Below are 16,799 nucleotides of genomic sequence, written 5' to 3'. Positions count from 1 at the left end.
TTTCAGACCCTTTGTCTCTAGCTTATTGTGAATCTTGACCCCTTATAAAAGTATGTCAGAGAGGTCTCCACTAGCTTCGTTAAAGACAGAGATCCAAGGTTTTGCAGGACAGTGATGCTCTCTTCATAACCCTGCCTTCAGAACTGGCTGACACTGACTCCTGAACAGTTTGCTTTTATTCTTTTGATCAGGAGAAGACCCTGGAGATGGAACCTGCCAAATGCTGCCCTCTGGCTCTAAGGGCAAGGTAGGAGGTGGCCTCCTGAACACTGGCTCTTTGTGTTTAATTTGTACTTTGAGGTGCAGGTGGCTGGTTCTTTTGTTTCAGCAAAGAGTTCTGGCCAACGTGCTTGGAAAAATAAACTGTTTGGAATAAAGCACTTTCTGCTAAAATTTATTACATCATGCTAATTAAATGTATTCATTAAAGACAGGAATGCATGTGTGACTTTCAAGCTGCTGACAGAAGAGTCAAACCTCCAAGGGTTTATATCATGTTCCTAAGCAGCAGAGAAAGTCAAGTTCTGAGAGTGAAATCAGATCTGTGCATTTGAAACTGGATTGGAACTTCTGGGTTTTGTTTTGTTTTGTTTTTTAAACATAGAGCTAGCATTTATGCACCTGTGCCCTGATTTCAGCCTACTACCTGAAATTAAATGCTATGAAAGCAGATACACAGAACCAATTTTTTTTTTTTTTTTTTTTTTTTTTTTTTTAGGTGAGAGTATTTGCCATTTGAAGCAGCAGAGCAGTGATGACTCCAGGCAATGAAACAGCAAGTGGAATCATCGTCACTGAAGCATGAAGCTAACCAATGCCAACACCCTTCAGCCAGGAACTTTCTACCCTCAGAGAATGCTCATCCAGGAGTAAGACACAAATATTATGCAGCCTACAATGCCATTAATATCAGGACCTCTTAACTTAATGATCATATATAATGCTCATGAAACTTGCTGAAAGAAATGTTCAATTACATAGATTTGATTATACTATTCATTTCTGTTGTTTTCCTGTATTTTTGTGCAGAAAAATGAAAATACCTTAATAAATTGATCATTTCTACCTTGTTTACTACAAAACAGTACACATAGAGAGTTGCAAAACTACTTAAAAGTAAATGAGTGTGTGTGTGTGTGTGTGTGTGTGTGTGTGTGTGTGTGTGTGTTGGAGCGGGTGATGTTTGCAAGATTTGTGGTAGGTTGGGTATGAGAATTGGCTAGTGGCATTGTTATAATTTCTGGTTAAAGTTTTGCAGAGATTTCTTCTGGTTCCAGGAATGTTGTTGATGTCAGGGGGTCAGAAGTTCTGAGAACTTTAATCCTTTTTTCCTCTGAGAAGTTCTCAGACTTCAGAATGTATCAGCATCACCTGACCTTGATTTGGGAATGGAGCCCAGGATCTGTATCATTAGCAAGCATCTGATGTGGAAGTGGTGCCATGGACCACACTGCAGAAACACTGTCCTCAAGTCTGGTGTTTGTGGAATTATGCTACGATATTTTTACTTCACATTTGGAGCTCTAATTAACACATGGGTCTGAGAGCCTGAAAGAGGCTCTGGATTACAGAAGACAAACTAAAAGTCCTTCATTATGCCAATTCAGAATATGACACTAAATAAAGGTCACTGATCTCAGATTGTTCTTTGGAAATAGCCTCCAAATAATGTCCACTGGGACATATTTTACTGCAAGAATAAAATGGGAATGCACATAGGTTCTCAAAATGTGTTAGTCTTCTTTCTCTTATATTGCTAATTATCAGAAAACACTTATAAAATTGTTTCTAGAGATTAAAAATTAGACTTTTATATAAGGTTTTAAGGCTAATTTGTAAGAAAGATGTTACGGTTTGCATGACGTGGTGACTACCAGTATATGGGTATGTGTCTACTGCAGTGGAAGCAAGAGGTAAGTTCACACTGTATTACACAGGTAAACAAAAGAAGGAAAGGTGGTGTACTGGGATGACAAGTTACCATTGGCTGGTCGTGGCTACAAATGAAATTTTATATAAATCTATTGAGAATAGAACCGGTAGCTCTATACAGGAGAAAGATGAAGTTGTTCTAGAAAAGCTGAAGATGAAGGAACTCCAGGAATCTAGAGAATAAAGATAAACATACACATAAAAATGGCCTGGATTAAGAGAATCAGGACCCCCCAGGTACAGACAGGAGTCAGGAAGGGCCTAGGGGCTTCTCTGCCACATTTGCTTTGGAATTTTGTCAGGGAAGAGAGGTCTTTGCCAATGGAAATGCCAATGAGTGCAGCCAGGGAACAGGGACTGCTATTGGGGCTGCCTGGTGCCAGTTTAGAGTAGGTTCCAATTTCAATAAGAAAGGTCTATGGAACTGAGAGAAGTCTTTGCTTCCTTGGGAGAGAAGGTAGAGAGCTACTATATCACAGCTGAGGTAGACTGAGGGAAAAAGATGATAACTTCAGACCAAGACGGATGGCCTTGGTGTAGCAGTGTCCTGGCAGGACAGGGTGGGGAATCATACTTTTGTGAGCTGAATTGAGTCAAGCAGAGCTGTGTAACAGGAAAATAACTACACAGGTTGTTCATTTGCCTCTAAGGCTACATACTGTCTCTTCTCCAAACTTCCCTCTCCGTCAGTGGAGTAAATTTGTTTTAATTGCACAGAAAACCTGTAGGCAACCAGGAACACAGGTGCAGACGGTATCTTTAGAGGCACTTCTCTTCCTTCTGTAATTCTCTTTGGGAGGAGGAAATGAGGGAAGGGGACTATCCCTCAGTCTTTTCCAGCACCTTTCTGTCCCCCTTCTTTTGTTTTATGCAACTGTGACCTTCACTGACCTTCTGCCTCTCAACTGCCCATCTCCTCAACTTCCCTTTTTGCAAATCTCCATCAATACTTGGGTTTCCTTGATGACTCAAAGTGGTGTCTTCTCTATTTTACTCTCTACACTTGCTCTTCCTCTCTGTCCAGTCTCCACATTCATTCTGTCCACTTTTCACCGGATTGCTCTTCTGCCTTGCCTTCTGTTTTTTTCTTTTCCAATTTCATTTCAGCTTTTTCTAACATTGGGCCTTGAATCTTCATATTCACACTCATCCCCTTGGTGATTGTACTCAGTCTCAAATGTAGCATGTCCAGGAATTCTTGGTCTTTTACCCCAGAATTACTCTTTCTTGTGTCTTCATAATATCAGAAAGTGTTACCCCATTCATTTAGACCAAAATCGTTACAATCATGCTTGGCTATTCTTTTTCTCTCATATCTCACATCTAGTCTTTCAGGAAATCCTAATGTTCTTTCCTTTAAAATATAGTCTGTCCCTCTGTCTGAGCAGGGCACTGGTTCTAGGACCCCCAGCAGATAACAAAATATTCAGATGCCCAAGACTCTGACATAAACTGATGTAGAATTTGCATATCACCTCCACCAACTTCTGTAGACTTGAGATCATCTCTAAATTATTTAGAATACCCAATACAGTATAAATGTGCTATATAAATAGTTGGTATGTTATATTACTTAGGAAATAATGACAAGAAAAATCTCTGCACATCGTCAATACAGACACATTTTTTTCCCTAATATTTCTAAGTTGAGGTTAGTAGAATTCCCAGATGTGGAACTCATGGTTATTAAGGGCTAACTAAAATCTGACCATATATATAATTTTTCAATTTCCACTGCTGCCACCTTGGTCCAAGCTACCATCATCTCTACGCTGGACTATCAGCTCCATGGTAATTCTCTGCTTCCACCTTTGCTCCTTCTCCAATGTGTTCCTAACACAGCAGCCACACTAGTATTGTCGCTCATGTGTCCATATTCTTCCTCAGCTTCTCGTCTTATTTTGTAAGAAAGGTCAATAGCCTATGAAATAATGGTCTATGAAACGCCAATATTCTGGCCCCATTTTGTCTCTGTCTACTTCTACCCCAAACCTTCTTCACTTTCCCTTAAGGTCTTTCTCTTTCAGTTTCCCTGTACTGGCCTCCTCAACACTCACTGCTATGCACCTGCCTCTGGGCTATGGACTTGCTCTCCCCTTTGCCTGGAATTCTTCCAGCCACATACCTGCAGTTTTTGTTCCAATGCTCTCTCCTCCCTCAGGCCTGAGCACAGAGCCTTTCCCATGGGCTACATCCAATATTCTTTACTCCCTTTACTATTTCATTTTTATTTCTCACACTTTTCAGCATTTATCTTTCATATGGACTATATTCCCTTGTTCCTGGGCACAGGATGTAACCCCTAAAAGCAGGGTTTTGTTGGGTTCATTGCTGAATGTTCAGATTCAGAAAAGTATCTCTCCACAGTGAGCATTCGGTAAGTATTTGAAGAATGAATAAAGGGATCCTCTCTTTCACTTTGTGTCTTCTTCTTACCCTCATATTTCACCCTTGTCCTCTAGCTCTTTAAATCTTTGATCATTTTAGTTCCTTGTTCCCTCTGCTTTCCTAGCACCCAATCCTGCGTCAGTAGCACCCACTTCCCTGTTCCACTGGCCTTATTTCCTTTCCCACCCCTTGTTTGACTTTGTCATGGTTGTTTCTTTATTTCTTTTCTTTTTCTTTTTTTGACTGTTTTTTTTTTCTTTTCTAAGTCTTTACCTGTGGTTGGCCAGGTTTAGTACTCATCTTTGCTCTTAAAGTTTTAAAACCCTTCCTCTATTATTTCCAGAGCAACATAAGATGCTATAACCATGCATAAGGAAACAGTTGTGCATGTTACCTGTATATTAAATAACCAGCACACCAGTAGGAACCAGGAAAAAAGAAGTGTGTCCTGAGGAGCAAGGAAGGGAGAGGCCAGGAGAGAACACAATGTTATTGGCCACAGAGCCAATTCTTTGGATGTATCTTTTATGAGGAGCCTTGGAGTCTTCACTTAATCCTGCTCTCTAGATCGTTGCAACTATTAAAGCAGAAATGTAACTTTTATGGAACCAAAACCACCATTAATGTACTAGGAAGGATTGTTCCACAAGAGAGTATGGTTTAGTGGTCTTAGGAATATACTTTTTCAACTTCTTATCCAGAATCTCAAGTGATGACTCTGTTGATCTTGTTAATCATTTATCAAGCTTATACAACTCTGAATGGTATATTCCATATTACTTCTATCCCCAAACTTTTCCCCTTGTAGTCTTCATAATAACAAAAAATGTTTACCCCATTCACTGAGCAGGTAACTGGCGAGCAGGATGACATATAATATAGGTATATAGTTACCTGGTTATGAACGTCCTCTCATTGATGAAGATCCAGGAAGGGTACTGGTGGGCCATCATAGTCATCTTCACCCCCTTTTGAGATGGTATGAGGATACCCTAACCATAAGAATAATGTTAATGATTTGTTCTTGTGATGCATTCATAAATTAGTTTCTTACTTAAATTGAAGGTTTGATTGTGTCTCTAGCTTATAAGACTATTTAGGGGAGCTTTCAGGTGATATTTCATGCATGAGCAAAAAGGAGAAAAACATGTTGTGTAAATTGAAAAACTACAGATGCAGTTACTCAAGGAAGGGAAGGATTGGGCAATTTGGTTTTTGATGTATTTTTCGAAAGAGTCCTCTTGGGTATGACTCTCTAGGAGTATTTTCCTTCAATTACAGCAACTTAGCCCAAACTAGCTGGACCCTGCCCTAGTCAGCCCAACACAATTTCAAGTTTCCAGGCAACTAAAATCAAGTTCTGACTCGAAGGGTTGATTAAAGATGATATAATATCCTCATGTCTCCTTCAGGCTCTGGAAACCGTGGTCAGATGTGAATAATCTCCTTCTTTATGAGTTCATGTAAATGGCATTAGGGTGTGGTCAGAAATTTTAAGCAAAATATTTTCTAGTTCTAGTTTTTGCAGAAATTTAACTTTGAATTATCCTTGCTCCAAGCTTACAGAATCATAGGAAACATAGCTAGAATAAAAAGGTGGGATGGAGAGGAAAGTCCAGAAAAAGAAGGTGCGTGTACAGAATATCCTTCTTTTACTTTCAAATCAAGTTATTTTGGTTTGGTAAGATGAGTGGATACCAGGAAGGAAGAGAAAAGATCAGCAATTCTGCTATTCTCATTTAACCCCTGAGGTCTCTTTTTCCTTATAGCATTTTGTTCCTCTCCCCAGGCCTCTGAGCTGAATGCTTGACTGGACTCTCCTTTTATGCATTTACCATTCTGCTCTTCATATCACCTTTTTGGGCCCAAACCTCCCTGGCATCTCATTCTTAGTAAATTCAGCCTAATTCATTCAATCTGACATTTGAACTTTCTGTTATTCTACCCAAACCCTCCTTTCTAAACTCAAAATTGAAGCATCCTTCAATGCCAGGCCTCATATTCAAATGAGATTTCACACCACTGAGTCTCCTCTCATGGATTCCTCTTGCACTGGAAGGTCCTAATCCCTGAAAACCCAGCCTCTGCTTCCTTTCGGTCCTCACTCAGGTGGAACCTCTGTGAGTCTCCCCAGAGCCTTTTTATCTGCATTGTTGTGATTCTACTTTTGGCTTTCCATTATCATCATTAATGATTTGTGCTTAACTTCATTCTTTATTGCTGTCCTGTTGCTCAAAGAGTGGTGCTCCCCTGTTTGGGAATGTCATCCTCTTTGGCAGCACATCACTGCCAGGGGTCTGTCTCACTAAGGACTTGGTCACAAGTTTAGCCAAAGCAACTCTGCAGTTTGGAAGCCATAAGGGCAGGTTAGACTGCCCTGGGACAGCAGAGTCCATGAGCCCAACAAATCTCATTCATTGACAGGATTTGGTCTGGGATGTCTAGTTATGCAGTCCTTGCTCTAACCTTGTTCCTAGAATTTGTCATTATAATAACCCACAAAAAGGGTTATAGATGCCCCATAGCTAGATCCCCCCAGTAATGACCCCATATCCCAAACACTACCTTTCCCTTCTCAATCTAGGCTATTTACCATCTATTTCTTTATCTTCCCTGCATTTCTCCTCCCACATTTCAATAGCCTAGGTTTTGCCAAATTGTTCATTTTCTTTGACTCACCTAAGCGCTTGATGAGATTGATTTTTTCTCTCCCTTTGAAACACTTTCCTCTAGAGGCTTTTGAGACAAAATGGCAATAATGACCCTGCTGCTCTATTTTCTGATTTCTCACAGGGCTCAACATGTTAGACTCCTCTGCTCACTTCTCTATACAGTCGCTACATGCTGCCTGGTTTCAGATACATTCTGTCCTCTCTTCTACACTTTCTTCCAGGGAAGCGAATCCATCTGCAGCCCAGCCTCTTGGCTGAGTTCCAGACTCACTTACCTCCACTTAATTTCTATTTAGATGTCTAATGGGCATCTCAAGAGCAGCATGGCTGAAACAGAACCACTAGCTTTCTCCCATACTTCAGAATTCCCTCCTCCACAATTCTTTTCATCTACCCAATTGGGCACCAAAACTAAGATTCAGTCTTGATTTTTTCCCCTTCCTTTGCCATAGAAGAATCTAACCTAAATGTAAGTCCTATTAATTATACTTTCAATATATAACCTGAATTCAAAAACTTTAATTTCTACTGCCATCACACTAAGCCAAGCCACCATCCTCTTTCTCCTGGATTACTGTACCAGCCTCCTCTTAACTGACTGCTCTGTGTCATGGTTTCAATGTCTGTGTCTCCCAAAAGTCATATGTTGAGATCTTAGCCCTCATGCATTGAGAGGTAGAACATTTAGGAGGTGACTAGGTCATGAGGACTGAGCCATGATGAGTAGGATTAGTGTCCTTTTTATAAAAGAGAACTTGGGAAGCTGCCTTGCCCTTCCACCATGTGAGGACATAGAAACTACTTCAGAACCAGAGAGCAAGCCCTCACCAAACACTGGGGATATTTTGAATTGAAGAATCATCAATGGAAGTTTCTTATCATCACAAAGTGAAGATTGGCAGTGATGGACTAAAGAATCATTATAGTAATTTCCCAATCAGTTCCCTCTCCTTGTATTCATAAAAACCAAAGAATCACTAAAGAGAGCAAACAGTTGCTATGTAATTATATTGTCAGACTTGTGATCTATGCTAAAGTAAACCATGGCCAGCTTCAGAAAAATTACAGAAGCCTTGACAAAAAAATTTCAAAGGTCTTTACATTATTCTCTGACATTCGGAAGGAAGACAGTTGAATGGAATTTAATAGAAAAGGAAAACAACATATTTTTTTTCATAGATAGCATATGACAATTGGATAGGAAATAATATTTATCATGTCTGATTTAAAAATTGGCTTAAAATATTCAAACAATTCAAATACCTAAAAGGCAAGAAAGTGATTTGGTAAAAGTATCATTGATATTATTATTTGCTAAAGTGAAGCATAGATCTATGAATTCAAATGATTTTCCCTCTGTATTTCCCCATTCCAGAAAATTTACAGAAAATTGAAACCTGATAGAGTCCCTAATGAAATCTAAATTGTGAAGACTTAGTAGTCTTAGGGTCTAATTTAGCTTTCTTAAAGGCTTAAAAGATAACAAAGAGGTTATGAATAGCAAAGACAAAAATGACTTATGAAGAAAGGAAAAGTTGGAGGTCTACAAGTTTTGAAGTCTGTCTTTGGATGTTCAGTTCTTTGACTTGAAGAGGAAAGTAATTGCTATGTGGTCTGCTTGGAGGGTGAATCATATAGTTACTATCAGGCCCTGGGGCCAGAGTTTATTGACTTAGATTATATATAAAATAAGATTATTAATTAATAAGTTTGTTCATTTGCTTTTCCATTTTGTCCACACCGACTCAAGAGACAGGGAATTTGACATGCCAGGAATTAAGTCCTGGAGAAATAAACAGCACTGGAAGAACCAGGCAGGTCTAAGCTGAGTGTGAATGGGAGAGGCCCAGGGAGGTGCGATTGTTCTGAGCAGGCAGATCGGATCTGTAGAAACAGAAGCCCACAACAGACAGCCCTCAGCAAGGGGAAATGCTGAGACCTACAGAAAAAAAAAAATGTAGCATTTGCTGCTCACCTTGCTCTGCTCTGCACTCCTGCCTAGATGTGGGCTTACCTGGAATCAGTTTTCTTGTGATCAGAATGCAGCCAGAGGATGGGGGAGGAAAGCTCAGGCCCCAGTGAACACAAATGGGCCAGTCACTTAAAATACCTTCCTGTGCCCAACCATGGGTTAACTAAATGGTTACTTATTTTAAAGTGGAAAATTTGATTTGCTTGTTTGTATATTCAACAAATATTTCTTGAGTTCCTTCTCTGTACCTGCTACCAGACACAGGAAGTGAAGCCTGTGTCTGTATCTGTATTCACAGCCCCTTGTTCCTCAGATCACTTGAATATGTGAAGTGTCACAGTGGTCAGGATTTTACAAAGAATTACAAAACAAAACAAACCAACCAAGTGAAAACCAAAAACAACCTCCCCAAAAAACAAACCAACTAAGTGAAAACCAAAAACAACCTCCCCAAACCCCAAAACAAAACAGTTGCTAATTTCTCTTGCATTTGAACTTCCATAGCAAACTAGCTGCAGTTTTCTAATTGCTTATTGCTTTCTTCCTCTAACCATGTATTATTTTACTTAATTTGTTGACTAGATCCTTTAAGAAAGGATCATTATTATTCATGTTTCTTCAAGAGTGAGTGAATATACACAGATTATATATATATATATATATATATATATATATATATACATATTTATACAGTATTGAATACATTCAATATTCAGAGAAACATTTAAATATTAACAATGATATTAAGAGTTATAAAAATATGAAAATTTATTTTCATTTTGAATTCATATGTACTTTCCAAATTCTATACAAGGAACATATATTATATCACATACATGCCCCCAATAAAAGTAACTAAAAAGACAAAATACCAAAAAGTATCCCATTGGAACAGCAAGTGTGTATTTTAATTAGGAGTTAGGATATATTAATGGTTGTAAATATGGAGTTTTAAAAAAATGTTCCATCCTGAAGAGGCAATGGAAAGTTACAAGGATGTTTTCAGCACTAAAATAAAACTGTTTTCTTAAGGCTGTGATCTGGAACCTGGGAGTAGGGAAGAACAGAGCCATGCACAGATACATCACTCAGGGGAAATGAGACAAAGCTGTCAGCTTCCTATAATTCCATCCATTATCCAGTTTGAAAAGAAAGGAAAAGAGTTCAAAGAAGTACGGTTTCTGGAAAACATTTGGCTCCATTTTTTCCCCCTGAAGAATGTGCCTCATTTGCAGAGATGGTAAAGGTTGGGGGGAGAAATACAAAAACTATCACTTTATTAAGTGATATTGTTTGCAGTTAGAAATTGTCTTGAGATACAAATAAAAATTGATTTCAATTCTTAAATTGAAGACAGGACTAAACAGTATATGGGTCAAGCAACCAGACTTCTAGGTGACCATGCCACGGCTGTCAGTTCAAGTGGAATCTCATTTGAAGTGTCAAAGCACTAATATTCCATTGCATATTTACATGATGCTAATTAGTGCACTTTATTCTGCCCGCAGTGTCCTCAGGGAGGTGAGGAAAGCAGGAGTGGAGGATGAAGTGAACTAGCATGAAGCCACTTAGGAACTTGCTACCACTCCACTTGCCAAGGGTATCTTCTGAAATTGTGGCTGTGATGGAGCTCAAAGATCTTCTCCTTCATCTGAGTTTTCAAGAAGAAATCTTAAAAGTTGATTTCACAAAGATCCTGACTCATTTTTCTTGTTCAGTATTGGCTATGAAAGAATCAGCACTCTTGCTTTTTGAGCTCCACTTACTAGGCTCTGGGTGATGATGCAGAAATTTTCCTACAACCATTTAAACTACTAAGATTACATCCTCTTGCATAAAGAGGAGACAGCTCCATGTTCAGGGACTGAAAGCAGTGACAGCAGTTGGTTTGATATTTAAGACTGTATTATGAAAGTGAAGAGATCACAATCAGTGATAGTTTTGAAATATTGAGATAAATTTTGGCAACAGAATAGTTAGTTTTTTAACTCTAAACTTCAGAGCAAAGAGAATATTCAGAAGCTCTTTCTCAGAGGCTGTGTTTTCAATTTGCCTGTATTTGAAAAAAAATTTTTTAAATCCAAACTTACAGAAAGTCCATGTGTCTCTAGCAACCCTGAATTCCCTATTTACATTGTAATCAGCAAATCTGTACAAGTAAATGGACTGTTAGCATTAGGTTTCTATTTCAGTTAAAAGAATAGGATGCTTCTTATTTCGGAAATTAAAATGTACATAAGGTATAACATTTTAAATTATAATTATATATATGTATGTGTATGTGTATATATATATATATATATATATATATATATATATATATATATATATATATGGTTGTTTATGGACCTTTATTATATATATAGTTAGTTAGTTGTTGTACCTTTATTTTATTTATTTATTTAAATGTAGTGCTGAGAATTGAGCCCAGTGTCTCACACATGCTAGGCAAGCTCTTTACCACTGAGCTACAACCCTAGCCCTTAAGACATTACATGTATGTTATACTATGTTGAGCTCTTTACCTCTCTCTTGGATTGATCAAAATATTTAATAGTGCCAGGTGTGGTGGTGTACACCTGAATCCCAGAGACTCAGGAGGCTGAAGCAAAGGATTGCAAGTTCAAGGCCAGTCTCAGCAACTTAGTGAGACTCTCAACACCTTAGTGAGACTCTGTGTCAAAATAAATAAATAAAAAGGACAGGAGATATAGCTCAGTGTTAATGTGCGTCTGACTTCAATCTTCAGTACCAAAAATAAATAAATAAATAATGGTTTATCATAGAGTGTTATATACATTAGAAATAGTAGAAAACTCTTTCTATATACACACATATATAATTATTTATAATCAAATAATTTAATTTAAGGAATTTAACAATATGTATTCAGCATAAAAGCATATTTTCTCTTTGAAAAGTATTTTATAAATATTCATACTCTAATTCATTCTATGCTGATTTGATTATTTTATAAGTGTTTAGATAAACTGCAATAACTACTAGTTAAGCCTGGAGGATAATAACATAATAAAGTTCATGTGGTTTGGCTTTAGAATTCTACCTAGAATTCTTCAGTCAATACCTAATTATAAGTACATTGGAGTACCTCAACTCTACAATTTGAAAAAAAGAATCCATTAAAACAATGATGGTATTAAGTTAGGATCAACTGCAAACCACTTCAATATTTTATGTTAATAAAATAAAAAGATAAAATGACATCAATGGAGACTACTAGTCATAGCTACTAAATTTGTCCCCCTCAAAGTTATAAATACTAATAAAACTAACAACATCATCCACAAAATTTCCCTTTAACTAAAACTTCATCAAATAAAGCCACTTCTGTGTAATTTAAGCTTAAGAGGTAAGGACTGACAAAACACAAGTACCCTTATTTCAAGCTTTCACATATGAAAGTCTATATCATTTCAATGCAAAAAAAAATCAATCTGTGCTATCATATTAGGATTTGGACCATATTGTCTATTTTGATCAATGTTATTCAAACACAGACTATCTTGTGAAACTTGAAATGCCATGGGCTCCACAACATGAAATAGTAACTATTCGCTATAAAAGCTTGTTTTCTATTTTAAAATAATAGATTTACATAAATATGAATTTTCTAAGATCAAAGTCAGTGGCAGGTAAGCTTAAATTTGCCTCTACATAGTCTATTTTTTTTTTTTTGGAAAAATGGCAAGAAAGCTGGTAATTTCATTTCTACTCAGATGATACTTGCCCACTTGCGACGTGCTCAGTGTCTTGGACCCACTGTCTGGAAACCAGTTCAGTTCCAGTGTCACCACACTGCCTGGTCTGCCAGCTCAGCTCATCTCACCTTCTCTGATGTGCCTTTTTGGCTGAGTTATTTTTTAAATTTATTTTTTATTCATTTGAATTAGCTATACATGACAGTAGAATGCACTTTGATGCATCATATATAATAGAGTATAATTTCTCATTCTTCTGGTTATGCATGATGTAGAATCCTACCAGTTGTATATTTATATATGTACACAGGGTAATAATGTCTGATTCATTCTACCATCCTTCCTACTTCCAATACCCCTCCCCTACCTTATTTCTTAATTCTATTAGAAGGTGTCATTTCTGGAACACCTGCTAAGTGTTTAATTCCCACCAAAGCCCTATGTGGAAGATCCTATTATGATGATTGTTTTATAAGGACAGGCTTTGGTGGCTTAGACAGGTTAAGTAACTTGCAAATGGGCAAACTAATAAGTGGCACCTACTTCAGAATTTGTATTCCTAACTCATGGACCTGTATTTAATCACAATTGTTCTTTCATTGTTTGGTGAGGTTTTAAATTATATCCCAAATCCTTTTCAATTATTTGGGGGCCATTTCTCTGTTGCTTTGTGGAAACAAAGGTTCAATTGCATCCTCAATTAAAAAGATCCTTTGGATCTTATGATTCAACACATGTTCTTAAAGTCCTCAAAGAAAGCGGGATGCCCTCCAGGAGCCTAGTGTCTTTGCAAGGGTATGCTCCAGGTAAAGGGTTTATAGAACTACTCCCTCCAGGAAGGGAGGAGGAAATGGCAAGGTTTCCTCCAAGCCCTTCTCCCCCACTCTCTCTACTTCCCCACCCTCCCAAAAGCTTACCTTGGCCAGGAAAGAGTATTCTGAGAAAAATCAAAAGGAAAAGCCATGTCCGGGATCAGGCTGCTCCGATGCACCCATTCACCTTTGCTGCCAATGGGATTCCGCTTTCTAATAATTGGCCCTCAACCTCACCCCAGAAAGTGGACTAGAGGGGTTCTTTGCCCGACCCCCATTTTCACCTGTTGTTCACACTCTGAGCGGGAGGAGCCTTTTCACCGCAGTCCTTGGGCTGAACTTGCACGGGAGAGTTTGTTCCTGGACTGGGTCGGAGGCTGGCTGGGGAGACAGTGTTCTGTCTCTGCCTGTCTGTCCTGGAGCTCCTCCAGTCACTCACCTGCAGGGGAGGTCTGAGACCAGCGTGGGCGTCGCGCGTGCTCCCTGAGCATGGCTCGGGGCTCCGCGCTTGCAGTGGCCCCCACGCAATTAGCAACCCCGAGAAGCTATTAATTATTGCTCTTTTCTATCACTGCAGGCAAGTGTGAGAAACCTGAGCCACTCCCAGCGCCTCGGTGCATGTTGGGAGTGTTTACTTTCTTAGAAACAGCTGATAGGTACACTCCTTTGCTCCCCGACACACTTCTTAAGTGAGCTGACAATCTGGGTGACGCTTGAACCACGGAGCTGGACGGATTTTAATCTCCATTCTATAGTCCAGCTGGACTCTAGTTGAATGGCTTGTGAGAAATGACGCTGACCAGGACTGAACACCATTATTCACATCTTTCCTTTTAAAATTTTCTCTTTGAATTTGAAATTCTTTTTTTTTTTTTCTTCCTCTTGGTCTTTTGCCACCCAGTTTCCCAGCCAGCACCTTTGCACCCACAAGCAGCTTGCCACACCTCTGCAGCTTTCCCAACCCACATACCTGCAGGCCTTCCACCCCTGAGGCCCTGATTTAGTAGGTCTTGGGTATGTTGTGCGCTCATCCATACATTAAATATCGCCACCAAAGAATCTGGACGACATCAAAGTTTGAAAACGATTTTAATAAAGTACAACCGAGGAGATAAATAATAACAACTAAGTGGATATGTTCAAAAGGTCGCAGAGTTATCTGTTTAGCTAGCGGTGTGCAAAGACCAGGAACTGTGAGATTTATCATTCTTTGGGCAAATAGGTTTACTGGATCATAATGAAAGCTTTTGCAATCTTACCTAAGGACAGGTGTGACCAGCTGTAACTTGTATTAGTTTGATCATCACATTGGCCCCACGTTCCCTGGTGTGTGATTGGTGGTATAGACTGACCTTTGGATGATGACTAACAGGACCTGCAGTGTTTACAGCTCCCAGGTTCCGGAATGCATGTTCAAATGCATGCTCTGTCAGTATTGTCTATGCTCAGAGGGGATCATTTGTTTATTATCAGCAACTGGGACATTGTTTTTTGCTTTTTATGTACAAGCATCTTTGAAGGTTTTATTTTGATTATTGTCTGCCAACTGGTTTCCTTTAGTTAGAGGCTCAGTGACTCGTCTTGTTTTTGAATGTTATAGTAAATAGGCCAATTTTTATTTTGGAATATGAAGAGTATATAGTTACACATGTGCAATGTAGAAAATTTGTAAAATAGAAATGTAAAGAAAAAAAACACCTACAATTTCCCTCTCAAATATAAGTAATATAAACAATTTGGTGAATGCCCTTATTTTGACATATTTCCTCTGTGGATATTTACCAAAATACTGCTACATTCAGTTTATTGTTTTATAACCTGCTTTTATCTCATAAAAGATATTCTGAGCAATTTACCATATGTCAAGGCAGTTTTTTCCTGCAATATGATTTTAACTAGCTGCACTGTATTATACCATATGCATATACCACTATTTAATCAGTTCCTTTTTGTGAAAAAGTTGTACTTCAAAACAACATTCCAGCAAATGTTTATATATAACTACATACAACCATGATTATGACTTTTACATGTATTTTAAAACTTGCCAGATGAAAGAGAACGTACATTTTAAAAAATTTTCTCTCCTCAAAAAACCTTGTCAATTTTATACTTCTAAGGCAACTAACATGAATTGTAATACTTTTTTTAACAGTTACTGATTTGAAAGGTTAAAAATATATATTATATTTTAATATGTAACTTATTGATTATCTGTAAGGTTGAACTCTTTATTTAGATACACCTTGCATTTTTGCTTTTTTATTTATTGTATTCTTTGCTCATTTTTTTCATATTGATTTGTAAGATGTGTTTATATATTAAGTATATCAACTCTTCATTGTATTTGCTATGACTTTATTTCCCATGTTGATTACCTTAGTCTTAATTGTGTTTTTTTTCTGGGGGAGGGGTGGTGAGTGGAGGGTACTGGGGATTGAACTCAGGGGCACTGGACCACTGAGCCACATCCTAGCCATATTTTTTTGTATTTTTATTTAGAGACAGCGTCTCACTGAGTTACTTAGCACCTCATTTTTGCTGAGGCTGGCTTTGAACTCGAGATCCTCCCACCTCAGTCTCTGGAGCTGCTGGGATTAATTATGGTATTTTGGACATAGAAAATTTCAATATTTAAAGTCAAATATATTATTTTTCTTTATCAGTGGTACCTTAGTTTTATAAAAAGCTTTTCCATCTCTAGATAAATATGTATATAAATATTTATGTATTTGTGTGTGTGTATATACATATATACATATTTCCCTTCTAATGTTTTGAGAGATTATCTATTCATTAAATTGAACCTTTCAACCCATCTGGACTTTATATGTTAAAAGCCATGAAATTGAAGTTTTGACTGGTCTATTAGGCAAGTTACATTTATTAAATAACTATAAATTATAAACTCCATGAAGTTAAGGACTCTGTCTACCTCATTCTCTATTTTATCTCCTGAGTTTAGCACAGTCATTGGAAGACCCATGATTGCTCAGGCCAAATGTTTAACCAGAACTCTTGATCCCTTCCTTTCTTTCTTTCCATGCCCAGTAAATGAGCCAGTCTTGCTGTTGTACCTCCACTGGTGCCACCCGACATCTGGCCTATGAATGGCCTCCTAATTGATCTCTCTTCCCCAACTCTGTCCTGTGAGAGACAATTCTTCATCCAGACAGCATAATCTTTTGTAAACAATATTTGGATCACTACATCACTCTGATTTTCTTTTCTGAGAACCTCTCTAGTGGTTTTCCCATGTAACTTGAAGAATTCCTTCCTGTGGTCTACAATTCCCTGCAGGACC

General features: G+C 38.1%; 1 protein-coding gene across 2 annotated transcripts in view; it reads right to left on the bottom strand.

Annotated features, from left to right (window-relative positions):
- Rassf6 (Ras association domain family member 6) overlaps nucleotides 1–5,305 on the bottom strand; it is a 30,079-nt gene extending 24,774 nt beyond the window's left edge. Inside the window, exon 1 of one of the 2 annotated variants that reach the window (XM_026408473.1) lies at nucleotides 5,215–5,305. In XM_026408473.1, coding sequence (XP_026264258.1) covers nucleotides 5,215–5,279 — 65 coding nt within the window. In that variant the 5' untranslated portion in view covers nucleotides 5,280–5,305. The remainder of the gene's footprint in view (nucleotides 1–5,214) is intronic. The other variant, XM_077803537.1, reaches the window with a different exon arrangement.
- Nucleotides 5,306–16,799: the final 11,494 nt, after the last annotated feature.

The sequence above is a fragment of the Urocitellus parryii genome, chromosome 10, assembly GCF_045843805.1.
Source record: "Urocitellus parryii isolate mUroPar1 chromosome 10, mUroPar1.hap1, whole genome shotgun sequence".
Classification (NCBI taxonomy): domain Eukaryota; kingdom Metazoa; phylum Chordata; class Mammalia; order Rodentia; family Sciuridae; genus Urocitellus; species Urocitellus parryii.
This window is presented reverse-complemented; position numbering and strand designations above follow the sequence as displayed.